The sequence below is a fragment of the Jaculus jaculus genome, chromosome 1, assembly GCF_020740685.1.
Source record: "Jaculus jaculus isolate mJacJac1 chromosome 1, mJacJac1.mat.Y.cur, whole genome shotgun sequence".
NCBI classification, from domain to species: domain Eukaryota; kingdom Metazoa; phylum Chordata; class Mammalia; order Rodentia; family Dipodidae; genus Jaculus; species Jaculus jaculus.
In genome coordinates this window covers 133038249-133050787 of record NC_059102.1, presented here as the reverse complement: position 1 = coordinate 133050787, position 12539 = coordinate 133038249, and the positions used below count along the sequence as shown (strand labels likewise).

The window sequence follows — 12539 nt, the reverse complement described above, 5'->3', positions numbered from 1 at the left end:
CAGGCTTGGTGGAAAAGTCAGCCTTGAGGAAATGACAAAATTCATTGGTGCTCTTGGAGTCTAGTATGTTGGGACGGAAAGGAAGTGTATGATTTTTCATGCCAACTTTATAGAGTGGTGTTCCCTTGCAGATAACAAAGGAGGCTTTGAAAATGTTTTAGAAGAAATTGCTGGGCTCCGGCGTGACATTTCCTGTCAGAATGAATACATAAGCAGTATGGCAGACCCTTCCAAAAGACAAGGCTACTGGTACTTTATGCCACCACCACCACCATCATCAAAAGTAGGAATTTTGTGGTGCTAAAAGTGTGTTGTGAATTTTTTTTTGAAGAAAGTGACATGGTCCCCCCCCTAAATTTTTGAGCAGGTGCTAGGAACATTTCTATTTTAAGCTATACATTAAAGTTCCTTACTGCTTTTACTATTGGAGATGAAATAGGGCTTTCCCACAAAAGGTAGTACTTGCTCCCTGACTGAAGTTGCTATAAAAGGATAAGGTGACTTGAATCCAAAGAAATGATTGAAAATAATGATACAGCAATGGCCTCAATGCCCCAACGAAAAGACACAGGTTTGCAGACTGGGTTAAAAAGCAGGATCCTACAATTTGTTGTCTCCAAGAAACTCACTTTTCTACAAAGGATAGACATTATCTTACGGTGAAAGGTTGGAAGACGGTGTTTCAAGCAAATGGGCCTAGAAAACAAGCAGGGGTTGCTATCCTAATATTGGACATAGTAGACTTTAGTCCAACGTTAGTCAAGAAAGATAAGGAAGGTCACTTTATATTGATTAAGGGCACACTCCAACAGAAGGACATTCAATCCTAAACATATATGCACCTAACATGGAGGCTCCCAAATTCATCAAACAAACACTATTAGAACTAAGGTCACAGATAACACCAAACACAGTGGTGGTGGGTGACTTTAACACCCCACTCTAATCAATTGACAGGTCATCCCGGGAAAATAATGATACAGGGTTGGAGATATGACTTAGCAGTTAAGGTACTTGCCTACAAAACCTAAGTAAGGACCCATGTTCAACTCTCCAGGTCCCACATAAGGCAGATGCACAAGATGACACAAGCTCTCAAAGTCACACATGCACATATATCTGGAGTCCAACTGTAGTAGCTAGAGGCCCTGGATCACCAATTTGCTCTCTTGCATTAAAAAAAAAAAAGAAGAAAGAAAAGAAAAGCCGGGTGTGGTGGCACATGCCTTTAATCCCAGCACTCGGGAGGCAGAGGTAGGAGGATCACTTTGAGTTCAAGGCCACCCTGAGAATACAGAGCGAATTCCAGGTCAGCCTAGACTAGGGTGAGGCCCTACCTCAAAAAACCAAAAAGAAAAAGAAAAAAAAGACATGCCGGGCATCTTGGTGCATGCCTGATTTCCAGGTCAGCCTGAGCTAGAGTGAGACCCTACCTCGAAAAAGCAAAAAAAAAAAGGACAGTCTGTTGAGCTTGCCTCAAAAAAAAAGAAAGAAAGAAAATGATGATACAGTTGTACTGAGGTATAGACACAGAAATAGGCGCCTACATTTCATTTCTTTTATATAAAAATTGAGTACTTACCAGCCTAGGCCAAGTACTGGACTGCATTGGAGCTTATAAGCTGTTGTAGTTAAAACGTGCATATGACAAAATATTTGGACTGTCTCCTCTAGATGCAGAGAGGTATCAGGATTCAGTTGATTGGAGTTGTGAGGTGAGCACTTAGCAAGCATCCCAGGCAGGGTTTTACAAAGGAGGAAAAAGCTGGTATAGAAGAGAGAGTTGGCTTAGTTAGCTATGACAAGGAACTTTGTGGAGCCAGGAGGTTTGGGGATAACAACAAAAGACTAGCTGGAAATGGAAAGATTAGGTGAGGCCATGCTTCTCTAAAAAGGGCCATTAAGTCTCTTTTACTTAATTATTTAGGTAATGGGAAACAGGTTATGATTAATCAGAGTTCAGAAGAATATTTGGGCTGAGTATGGAGGGCTGGACTTATAGCATGGTAAACTTTGTGTAGGGCTGTTGGAACTCATTCAAGGGAATGATCAAAGCCAGAGCTAGATCAGTAGAGCTGGAAAACAAAAAAAGAAGAAATGGCAGTATGGACTGAAAGGAGACAAAATAATCAGGGTTTGTTGGCTGACCTTGGGAGTAGAGAGTAGACAGTAAGCTGGACTCATCCAAAGCCAGTGGTCTCAGTGACATCCTGCTCTAGCTATGGAGCAATAGTAAGAGAGAAACAGCTCTGACACTAGGATCCCAGGGACTTGAGCAGAACTGAGAGCAGAAACCTGCTCCTAGAAATTGGAAAGAAACCAACATCCTGGACACAACCTGGCTGGAGATGGAATTGCTTTTAGTTAGAGCAAAACCCTGTGAGCTGAGCCATAGGTGGGTTTGGAGGCTAGACCTAGAAAATGGGAAGCTGGGAGGGCAGCAGTAAAGCTTTAAAGCCTTCTCTCGCTCTTAACAGCAGAAGACTGTGTCCAGATTCCCGGGAAAGCTTGCCACTTTCTTTTGCCTTAGTTACTGGACTGTGAAAGATAACACTCAGAAGAGATCACTAGTGAAGATAAGCACAGGGAGACAAAAGACTGATGCCCAGGGCTCTTAACACATACAGAGCTTGTTTTCATTTCTCCTTCATGGAGAATTGTAGCATCAGATTATCCCAGGCAAATCACCAGATAACATGTCTTACCATTTCTGTATGATAAAGAGCTTATTATTTCTAGAAAAATGGACCAAAAAAAAAAAAAAAAAACCAGGATATAAGATGGAAGTTAAAGAGTGTCTGAGGATGTAGTAGACTGGTTTGCTTGCTTTCCCCATTTTGGTCCTTCACTTTTACAAAGCCGTCTGATGTGACTCCAGCCCGTGCATACATAGCCCTTCTGTCTGGTCAACTTCTCTGACATGCTGGGTTGATCAAGTCCAGAGGGATGGAATTAAGCTGAACTCTGTACATGAGCTTCAGTTTATGTATCCATGTAATTGCTTTGCACTTCCGACTGTGAAAAGTAAGAAATTGGATCATGAAAAAAAACAAATGCTTGCTCAGTTTTCCTACATCTCAGCTGGGCTCTGTATCTAGACATTTCTCCAAGTTAGCCTTTCTGTTTGTACCAGACAGTATGTTCTCCTGTTATTTATTTTAGGTTTCTAGCCATAGTTCCCAGGTCACCAAGGACTCTGGTGTGGGCCTAAAGTATACAGCATCAACTCCTCTTAGGAAACCACAGCCTGGACAGCAAGAGGGGGAGGACAGTAGTGGACCTCCACTTGCCTCAGGATATTGGGTCTATTCACCCATCAGGAATAGGTTGCACAAATCATTTTCAAATAGAGGTAAGTCACATTACATAAAGGAAATTGCATTTTCCTTTGCTGTTTAATAACCTATTGTTGTTTCCCTGAAACCTTTAGACACATTCCAAAATCCTTAGCTTACCCTGTGAAGTTCTCTGTGATCCTCCTGTGTTGGCCACACCCTGTCATATTTCCCATAGGATACTTAACTACAGATAGTCCCAGCAACCCTGGTTCTTCTAGCCTCTTGGGCTTTTTTTAAAAAATGCTGGAGATTGAACCCAGTACCTTCCATGCAGAGTAAGCACTTGATCACTGAGCTACCTCAGCCCCAAACCTCCATGTTTTAACTGTTTGTCTGGAATGTCTTTCTTCTTCCTTCCTCTCCCAAACAATTCCTACTCATTCTTCGAGAAGATTGTACCCTTTTTCTGGAACCTTTTTCTACTGTTCTTCCTCTAGCCCTTTGCCTGTACTTTTGGAGCTTGAGGACTTGTATCTTTTTTTTTTTTTTTTTTTAAGGTAGGGTCTCACTCTAGCTCAGGCTGACCTGGAATTCACTATGTAGTCTCAGGGTAGCCTCAAACTCACAGTGATCCTCCTGCCTTTGCCTCCCAAGTGCTGGGACTAAAGGCATGCACTATCACACCCGGCCTTTGTATCCTTTTTTTTTTTTTTTCCTTTAAATCATGGCATTAGCCTAGCTGTTTAAAAATTCAGTATTACAAGTCAGTCTTTTGGGAAGACCCAGTCCTGGGTAAGCTCCAGCTCTTACACTTAATAGCTGTGTAGTCATAGTCAAATTATATAGCTGCTCTGAAACTGTTAATCTCTAAAATTGGAATACTGCCTTCTGGTGATTTATTCACTCAAAAGGTATTTATTGAGATGGGGATGTATCTCAGTGGTAAAACACTGGCCTAGTGTGTGCAAGGCCCTGGACTCAACCTGTAGCACCACAAAAACAACACCCCCCCCCCTGCAAAAAAGCACCAAAAAAACCACAGACAAACCAGGAACTAGTTATTGAACAAGTACCTGCTGTGCACTTGGTTCTTTGTTGATCACTGATAAGAAGACACAGTTCCTGCTTTTAGTTACAGTAACCAGTGTTAAGCCATCATTGGAAAGTGGTACATGTGGTGACAGTGATAAATTCTGAGTGCAGTTTGATTTCATAGCACATCTGATATTTTATGTAGTGCAGGTAAGCAATTTCTGACTAAATTAACAAATGCGTAAATTAATGAAAGAAGTAAACCAAAATACACATAAGAAAAACCTAAATTTCAGCTGCTGAAAATACTTTGAATTTGTGTTTTGATCTGCTCCTCAGAACTACCTTTGACTGTTATAAGTGTTGCTTTTACATCACTAGTATCTTTGTGGAAATGCTGCTGTTCTCTCCTAAACCTTTTTATATACCAACACACTCTTTGGTTTATTTCTCCTGAGATGCAGATAGTGAAGGAGATAGCCAGGAAGAGACTGGGCTGGATGAGCAAGAAAATCTCCCATTTGTGCCTCCTCCTGGGTATATGATGTACACTGTGCTTCCTGATGGATCTCCTGTACCCCAGGGCATGGCTCTATATGCACCACCGCCTCCTTTGCCCAACAACTGCAGACCTCTCACCCCTGGTACTGTTGTTTATGGGCCACCTCCTGCTGGGGCCCCCATTATGTGTGGACCTCCTCCCCAGAATTTCGCTGTCCCCCTCATCCATGTGGGTCTGCTGCATTGCAACGTTCCAGAGCACCATAACTTGGTAAGTGGAAAAATACCCAACTCTATCCACACTGCTTCCACGAGTGCCAGGAAGATGAACACTTGATAGCTGACTGCTTGTAGATGGGTTATACCCCAGAAGTATGGTTATAAGGCTGGTATTTAGAACTAAGCAAGCATTCTCATATTAAAATATTATTTTAAACAGCATGTAAGGTTCCCAAGCCTCTCCAAAATTTGGGTTACATGTTTTCTAATAAAAGTGCTTTCAATCCAAAAATTAATATTTTTTATACATTTTTCTTCTTGTTTTAAGTTTCTTTTTCTTTTTTTTTTTTTTTTTTGTAGTTTTTCTGCCTTGAACTCATGGCAGTCTTCTACTTCTGCTTCCCAAGTGCTGGGATTAAAGGCATGTGCCACCATGCCCAGCTTAAACTGTATTTTAATGACTATATAACATTTCTTTATTTGTAGGTACAATAAGGGATGGAATTCTTACCATACCTTATATTCTTAGCTAGATTTCAAGAGATGATTACTTCCTAGTTTCCTTTCTAGCTTTTCTTTTATTTATTTTTTACTTATTAGAGAGAGAGAGTGTGAGCACACCAGGACCTCTTGTTGCTTCACATAAACTCCAGACGCATGCACCACTTTGTGTATCTGGCTTTATGTGGGTACTGAGGAATCATTGAGCTTTGCAAACAAGCACCTTTAATTGCCGAGCCATCTCTCCAGCCTACTTTCTTTTTATTTTTGTATATTATACATATATTTCTGTAACATTACATATATATAATATATGCAAAAATTTGAAGACTTTATAGAAAGCAGAATGTCTAAAAGGCACTGCACGATGGAGCTCAGAGTACTTACACTTTATGTACATGGGTAACTATGAAGTCATCTTTCACTGTGAATGTCTCATTCACAAATCCCTGCATCACAATTTTGTAATTCAAAGAATGCCTAAATATTGAAAAACTAATTAACTCATAACTTGTTTCCCAAAAAGAAATCAAAAAATGGAACAGTTCTTAAAAGACTGAATCAAAGTTTTCTTTTAAAATACATAAAAGTAAGTCCCATTACTGTTTACAAAACAGAAAGTACAAACATAATTATAGAATAAATAAAAACAAGGGACAAACAGCCACCTGACTCTACAACCATTTTTTTTTAATGCTTCTCTCCAGCCTACTTTCTAATGTGGCAAAGTTGCTCTTTCAAACTCAGAGCACCTACAGCCTTTGATTTTTTTTTTCCTCCTGTCCCCTCAACATATTGAGGGGTAGATAAAGACTGGGGTGCCTGATGCCAGGTCACAGTCCCATTGGAATAGGTTGTACTTGTTCCAGAAGTCCTGCATGCCTTTATGTGGTTAACAGTGGTACACATTCCTTTTTCAATGTATATTCTAATGTGTAGCAATTCTGTCTGTTCAGCATAATAAATAATCTCTTAAAATGGTTCTTCTACTCTCCAAACATGCACAGGTGCTTAAGTGGCTTCCCTAGTGTGCTTGCAGCCCTCCCTACATTTGCATGTTATTTCCCGAGCCTGAGTTTTCCCCTTATCATGTATTTTTGAAAATCTCTTCTTGGGGGCAGCCTTCTTAGATGACTCTCCTCTAGTATGTCCAGAGGAGGGGGAGGCCACTGTCTCTTCTGCTAGAGGCTGACCTCTTTGGAAGCAGAGAGGTTGTCTACAAGAAGCTTGGTAAATTCATGTGGAAAAGCTAAGTGTTCTGTCAGTCTGTCAATTTCTCCTATGGTATATGAAAATTTTGGCTTGACTTGATTTTTCTTTTCATATTTTCAGACTAAAGATACCACTTTAACTAATTAATTTCAACTTTTGGTAGCAAAAAAAAAAGAGGCACTGTCTGTTTCTGGAATGCTTTTTCTTTCCTTTGTTCAGGAGAATGAAGTGTCTAGATTAGAAGACATGGTGCAGCATTTAAAATCAAAACGACAGGAAGCCAGGTGGCTGAGAGCATCCATGCAGCAGTCTGAGAGAGAAGTAGAAGAACTGCATCATGATATTGATGATCTTATGCTAAAGAAGAAAGAATTGGAACATGAACTAGAAGAATTGCACAGAACCATCCAGAAACATCAACAGCGAAAGTAATTATTGGGCATTATATTTTTATACTTCAAATGGATATTGTATCAGTTTATGAAAATAACCTAAATCAGCACTGCCTAAGAAAACTTTGTTGTGATATTGGAAATGTTCAAGATCTGAACTGTCCAAATAGTAACCATTAACCACACACGTGTGTGTAGCTGTGGATTGAGAAACAGAATTTAATTTTAATTAATTTAGTGCTACACACTAGGTATCATTTTGGACAGTGCAAATCTAAATTCTCTTTCCCAATAATCCAAATAAGTTCCTAGCAAAACATGTGTCAGGGTTTCCAGTTCTCATTTCCACAGGCATCCAGTTGGCTTCCAAGTCCTTCTGACTGCTCACAAAGAGCTCTAACTCCAGCTGATTTCTTCTGCATTTCCACTGCCCTGGCCTTTAATCAGTCACATTCTAGGCACTGCAGAAGCATCCACACTGGTACACTGGTCTTCCATATCTTAATGTCTTTCCAGTCTGTTAGGGAAACACTGAAACTCTTAGGTCCATCACAGTGTGTATACTACCCTCCTGTCCGTCTATGTTATCCTTCTTCCTTACACAGTTCTTGTTCTGAACCATTTAACTTTGCTGTGGTCTCCTTGAGTACATTTTATCCTGCCTCCACACCTTCCTATGTGCTGTCCTCTGCCTGAAATGCCTTTTATACCCCCTGCCTAACTCCACCCTGTCATTCAAAACTAAGGTCCGGGACCCTCTTAACACCAAGCCTTTTTCTTCTCAGGTACCCACAATTGAAGGTTGGTAGCCTTTGGTATAACTCTATTCATACAATAATGTGAGGAGCCCAGGAGCTCCTTGAGAGTGATAGCTAGCCTCTGACTCTGAATTGTAGTACCTGGTGCAGGGTCAGTTGATGTGCACAGCATCTGTTAATTGGTCAGTTATGTGAAATGTTCTCTTCTGTAGTAGCCTGTGGATTATTGCAGTCCTTAGATTTTTGTCATTTAAACTAGACTAGACCAGGCCCAAGGAGTGTAGTGAGGCCTACAGACTGAGAAATGCTTACCATCATCTAGTATCAGACAGGTAACTGACAACCTGGTAGAAGATTGCAAGGGCCACTGAAAAGATTGGGACTAGATGTTTCTTTGTGTGGTATGCATGTATGTATATGGGTGGTAATATCTGTTACTTTTTTGAGTATATGTGATGGGGGAAGTTTTCTTTTTTGAGAACTTTTAAGGGGCTGGTAGGGCAGTAGGTTAACCAAAAACTATTCTGGCAAATTCTAGTAACACATAAACACTCAAAGAAAAATATAAAGATTACCTATGTGCCTTCATTTAAAAATAAAAATCTGGGCTAGAGGGATGACTTAATTGTTAAGGCATTTGCCTACAAAGCCAAAGGACCTATGTTCTATTCCCCAGGACCTATGTTAGCCAGATGCACAAGGGGTGTACTTATCTTGAGTTTTGTTTGCAGTGACTGGAGGCCTGGCACACACATTTTCTCTTTCTCTCTCTCTTTCCCCCCTCCCTCCCCTTTTCTCTGTCAAATAAATAAATAAAATACGTTAAAAAATAAAAATCTGTTAATGTGCTGAGTTTATTTTCATGTTTTTTTGTCATGCAGCCATGGATAGTTCCATTTTCAAATAATGTTAGCCTTGAGTTACTGAGTTTTGTGTTATGCTGTTTGTCTTGTCAAATACTAGGACAGTTTTACTCTTGACGGACTAGAGTCAGGCAGTCTTTGGGGCAGACTATGACCTGGGTCTTGAGGACAGTTTTCAGGAGGTAGATGATCACTGTGTCATGACTTAATTTTTCTTCTGAGGAATAGAAGTGTAAACATTGTATTGGCCAGATGCTGAAGCACAAGTCCACCATCCATCCTACATATTTTGCAATTAATATCATTACTATCCCGTGTTCATGGCAAGAAGCTAGAAATTGGCCTTAATAGGATATTATCAATTGCAATTGGCTCTCTTATAAAATTAGAAAATCGCTGTGCATTTTCTTCATAATCAGGTTTATAAATATCTATATTATCTACATTTAAATTTTCTTAATGTTTCTATATGTATATATATTAATTTTTAGAGACTTCATTGATGGGAATGTTGAGAGTCTTATGACTGAACTAGAAATAGAAAAATCACTCAAACACCATGAAGACATTGTAGATGAAATTGAGTGCATAGAGAAGACCCTTCTGAAACGTCGCTCAGAGCTCAGGGAAGCTGACCGACTCCTGGCAGAGGCTGAAAGTGAACTTTCTTGCACTAAAGAGAAGGTGTGTCCTGGTGTAGTTTTGGGCTTGAGCTCATTGTGGGTGAGACAACCAGCTTACTGTTGTCTACCTAAAGAGAACAGGAGGTAAGAACACAGTGGTAGAGGTCAGATGACCACATTGCAGGCTCAACTCTGCTAGTTTAGGAGCTGTGAGGACATGGGCAAGTCACTGAAACCCTCAGACTTTGCTTTCCTATCTTCATGTGCAAACAGGACATATAGGCTGTTTATTGTGAACTAAATGAAATAGCATATTTAAAATTCTTAAAATTATTTTGTTCTCAGCATGCTCTGCTTTCTTATCCTATGTATATGTATTTGTTATTATTTGGGCTCTATAACCTATTTTTTAATAGCCAATAAGATTCTTATAAAGCTACTGTGGACTTCACAAATCTTACTTTTTCTGCTAGTTGATAACATAAATTATACAAACATTTTATGATATAAAATATTTTCAGTCCCTGGGCAATATGTTTCTATTAATTTTAGTAACTCCAGGTTGAAATAAAAGTTGTCACTTCTGTGGTGATTCTTGTGTGTAATGGGTTTCCTACATGGAATACTGGGTGATATATTTTTCTTTAAGCAACAACACAGAAGAAAACTGAGGTAAAGAAACTTCTTTTAGTGAGCCTTTACTATGGCCACACATTGGTCATTTCTAAATACCACTTCATTTAAATTTTCTGGTAACCCTGTAAGATTGTGTTAACTCATTTTACAGATACAGCTCAGAACAAACCTTACCTAGCTCAGAGTCACATAACTGAAGTTTCACCTATCTTTTCTAAAAAAAAAAAAAAAAAAAATTTAGAGAGACAGACAGACAGATGGAGGTCTAGAGACAGAACTGATGCAGGACTTCAGCAATCGCACTCCAGATGCTTGCACCACCTAGTGGGCATATGCAACCTTGCACTTGCTTACCTTTATGTGTCTGGCTAATGTGTGCTGTGGAGAGTAGAACATGGGTCCTTAGGTTTTTCAGGCAAGCACTTTAATCACTAAGCCATTTCTCCAGCCCAGTTCTGCCTATATTAATTTATGTATGTTGTGTAAGCTTTAAAATTTTTATTAGAAAAACCAAGCAGAGGTAAAGTAAAAAGGTCCCCAAGCTAGGAGGGCTCCAGAGCAGGTAATCTGCAAGGCAACTGGGTATAGTTTTCTTACAACCTGGAAGATGTGTATAGGCATCCAGTTGGAATGAGCCTCATTGGTTAGGTCTAAATGTAAATGGTAGGCAAGGGAGGAGAGCACAGACTCAGAGAGAGCCTGCTGTAGAGGTGGAGGGGAAGGAAAGGAGGAAGAACCGGGAAGCTGTTGCTCATCGCCGTCTTGAATCAGATTAGGTGGGTAGGCATCTATGTTCTTTTGGGTCTGTGTCCCTAACTACCTGCAAAAGTCAACTGCCTTGCTCCTAATCTCTACCAAAGGGACTGTCTTCCCATAATTGCTCTGTCTTTCTTGACACAGATGTAGTTGTGTATATTTACACTGAGTGGTTATACAACTTAGAATGATTTTTCTTGAACATTTATGCATGCTGCTGTGTCGTCAGCTATTAAAGATTACACAGTAGTTTATTATGTTGATGCACTGCAACTTTATTTGTCAAGTTTTATATCATTGCTGCATATGTTTATATAGTTATTCTTTGCATATGAATTATTCTCTGAGCATTGAGAGTCCAAACAAATGGGCATTCGTATCTTTCTGTTTGGTCTTGTTTTCCAAGAGGTGTGTCAGTTTATACTGCCAATAGCTGTGGGTGAATATGGTAGCTGAATTGCTTTTAATGATAGTTTGTTTTCTAGACAAAGGATGCTGTTGAAAAGTTTGCTGAAGCCAAGAGAAATTTATTACAAACCGAGTCAGATGCTGAGGAGTTAGAAAAAAGAGCTCAGGAGACTGCTGTTAACCTTGTGAAAGCTGACCAGCAACTGAGGTAGGTAGAATCCCTCGGCTGTCATAGAGTGGTATATAGTGACAAGAGTGAAAGATTTGTTTCTTAGAAGGTAATAATTGGATTATGATAAATGATGCATGTTAAGTCTAAGGAGCTTGAGGAAATTAAGTGGTGTGTTTTAGATTACTCCAGGCAGACACAAAGGATTTGGAGCAGCACAAAATCAAGCAAGAGGAAATCTTGAAAGAAATAAATAAAGCTGTAGCAACAAAAGAAACAGACTTCCAGTGTCTAAGCAAGAAGAAAGAAAAACTGACCGAAGAGTAAGTAAAGCAGAGCTCTGGAGGCTATAGCGGGCTTGTGCAGGAAGACAGCTGTGGGGTTCAGGTGCTCTTAGTTTATGCTCAATACTGTTGATGCCTTTAGGCTTCAGAACCTGCAGAGAGACATTGACATAGCAGAACGCAGTGAGGATCACCACCTGCAGGTCCTCAAGGAATCTGAGACTCTTCTTCAGGCCAAGAAAGCTGAGCTAGAAACACTAAAAAGTCAGGTACGGCAACAGGTTCCTGGAGAAGAGTATTTAAAAACTTACTTATGCTTTATGACTAAGTAATTGTTATTTTATTATTTTTTAAAAAGATTGTAAAATACAAAATCAAGTATTAGGAAAAGGAGTCCTTGGTCAGACTTTGCACTTTTTCCTTCTCAGGTGGCAGGTCAGCAGCAGGAGATGGTCACCTTAGACAGCCAGCTAGGGCACAAGAAGGAGGAGCTGCTTCTACTCCAAGAAAGCATGGCCCAGGCAAAGGCTGACCTCCAGGAAGCACTGGCCCTGGGAGAAACTGAAGTAGCTGAGAAGTGCAGTCACATTAGGGTATGTTTTTCAGTAGACTTTCTTAAGAGTCCTAAGATACTGCTGTAGATTTATTTTGAAGTATTTTCATGTTTTCTCTAAGTGAAAATATAAATTCCTCCTCTGAACACCATTTTGGTTTGTGTTATGTGTTGGTGCCAGTGTTGTGTGCCTTTTGGATGTGTTCTGTATTCTACTACCTCTAGACTTTCTCATTTCACTTCTTGTCTAGGAATCTCTTTTGCCTCGTGTTACTAGCTAGGTCCTGCCCACCTTCTGACCTTTTCATTGGTTCTGAAAGGAGTTTCTTTCCTGAGTTTTGTGGTGTCGGTGTT

The 12539-nt window shown here is 39.9% G+C and overlaps 1 protein-coding gene across 3 annotated transcripts in view; it reads left to right on the top strand.

The window, feature by feature from the left end:
• The window catches only part of Cntrl (centriolin), a 108963-nt gene that overhangs the window by 73967 nt on the left and 22457 nt on the right, over positions 1 to 12539 (top strand). For all 3 annotated transcript variants that reach the window (XM_045151244.1, XM_045151256.1, XM_045151252.1), the window contains 9 exons: positions 132 to 283; positions 3163 to 3352; positions 4769 to 5082; positions 6963 to 7171; positions 9248 to 9440; positions 11257 to 11387; positions 11531 to 11671; positions 11775 to 11901; positions 12061 to 12225. In XM_045151244.1, coding sequence (XP_045007179.1) covers positions 132 to 283; positions 3163 to 3352; positions 4769 to 5082; positions 6963 to 7171; positions 9248 to 9440; positions 11257 to 11387; positions 11531 to 11671; positions 11775 to 11901; positions 12061 to 12225 — 1622 coding nt within the window. The remainder of the gene's footprint in view (positions 1 to 131; positions 284 to 3162; positions 3353 to 4768; positions 5083 to 6962; positions 7172 to 9247; positions 9441 to 11256; positions 11388 to 11530; positions 11672 to 11774; positions 11902 to 12060; positions 12226 to 12539) is intronic.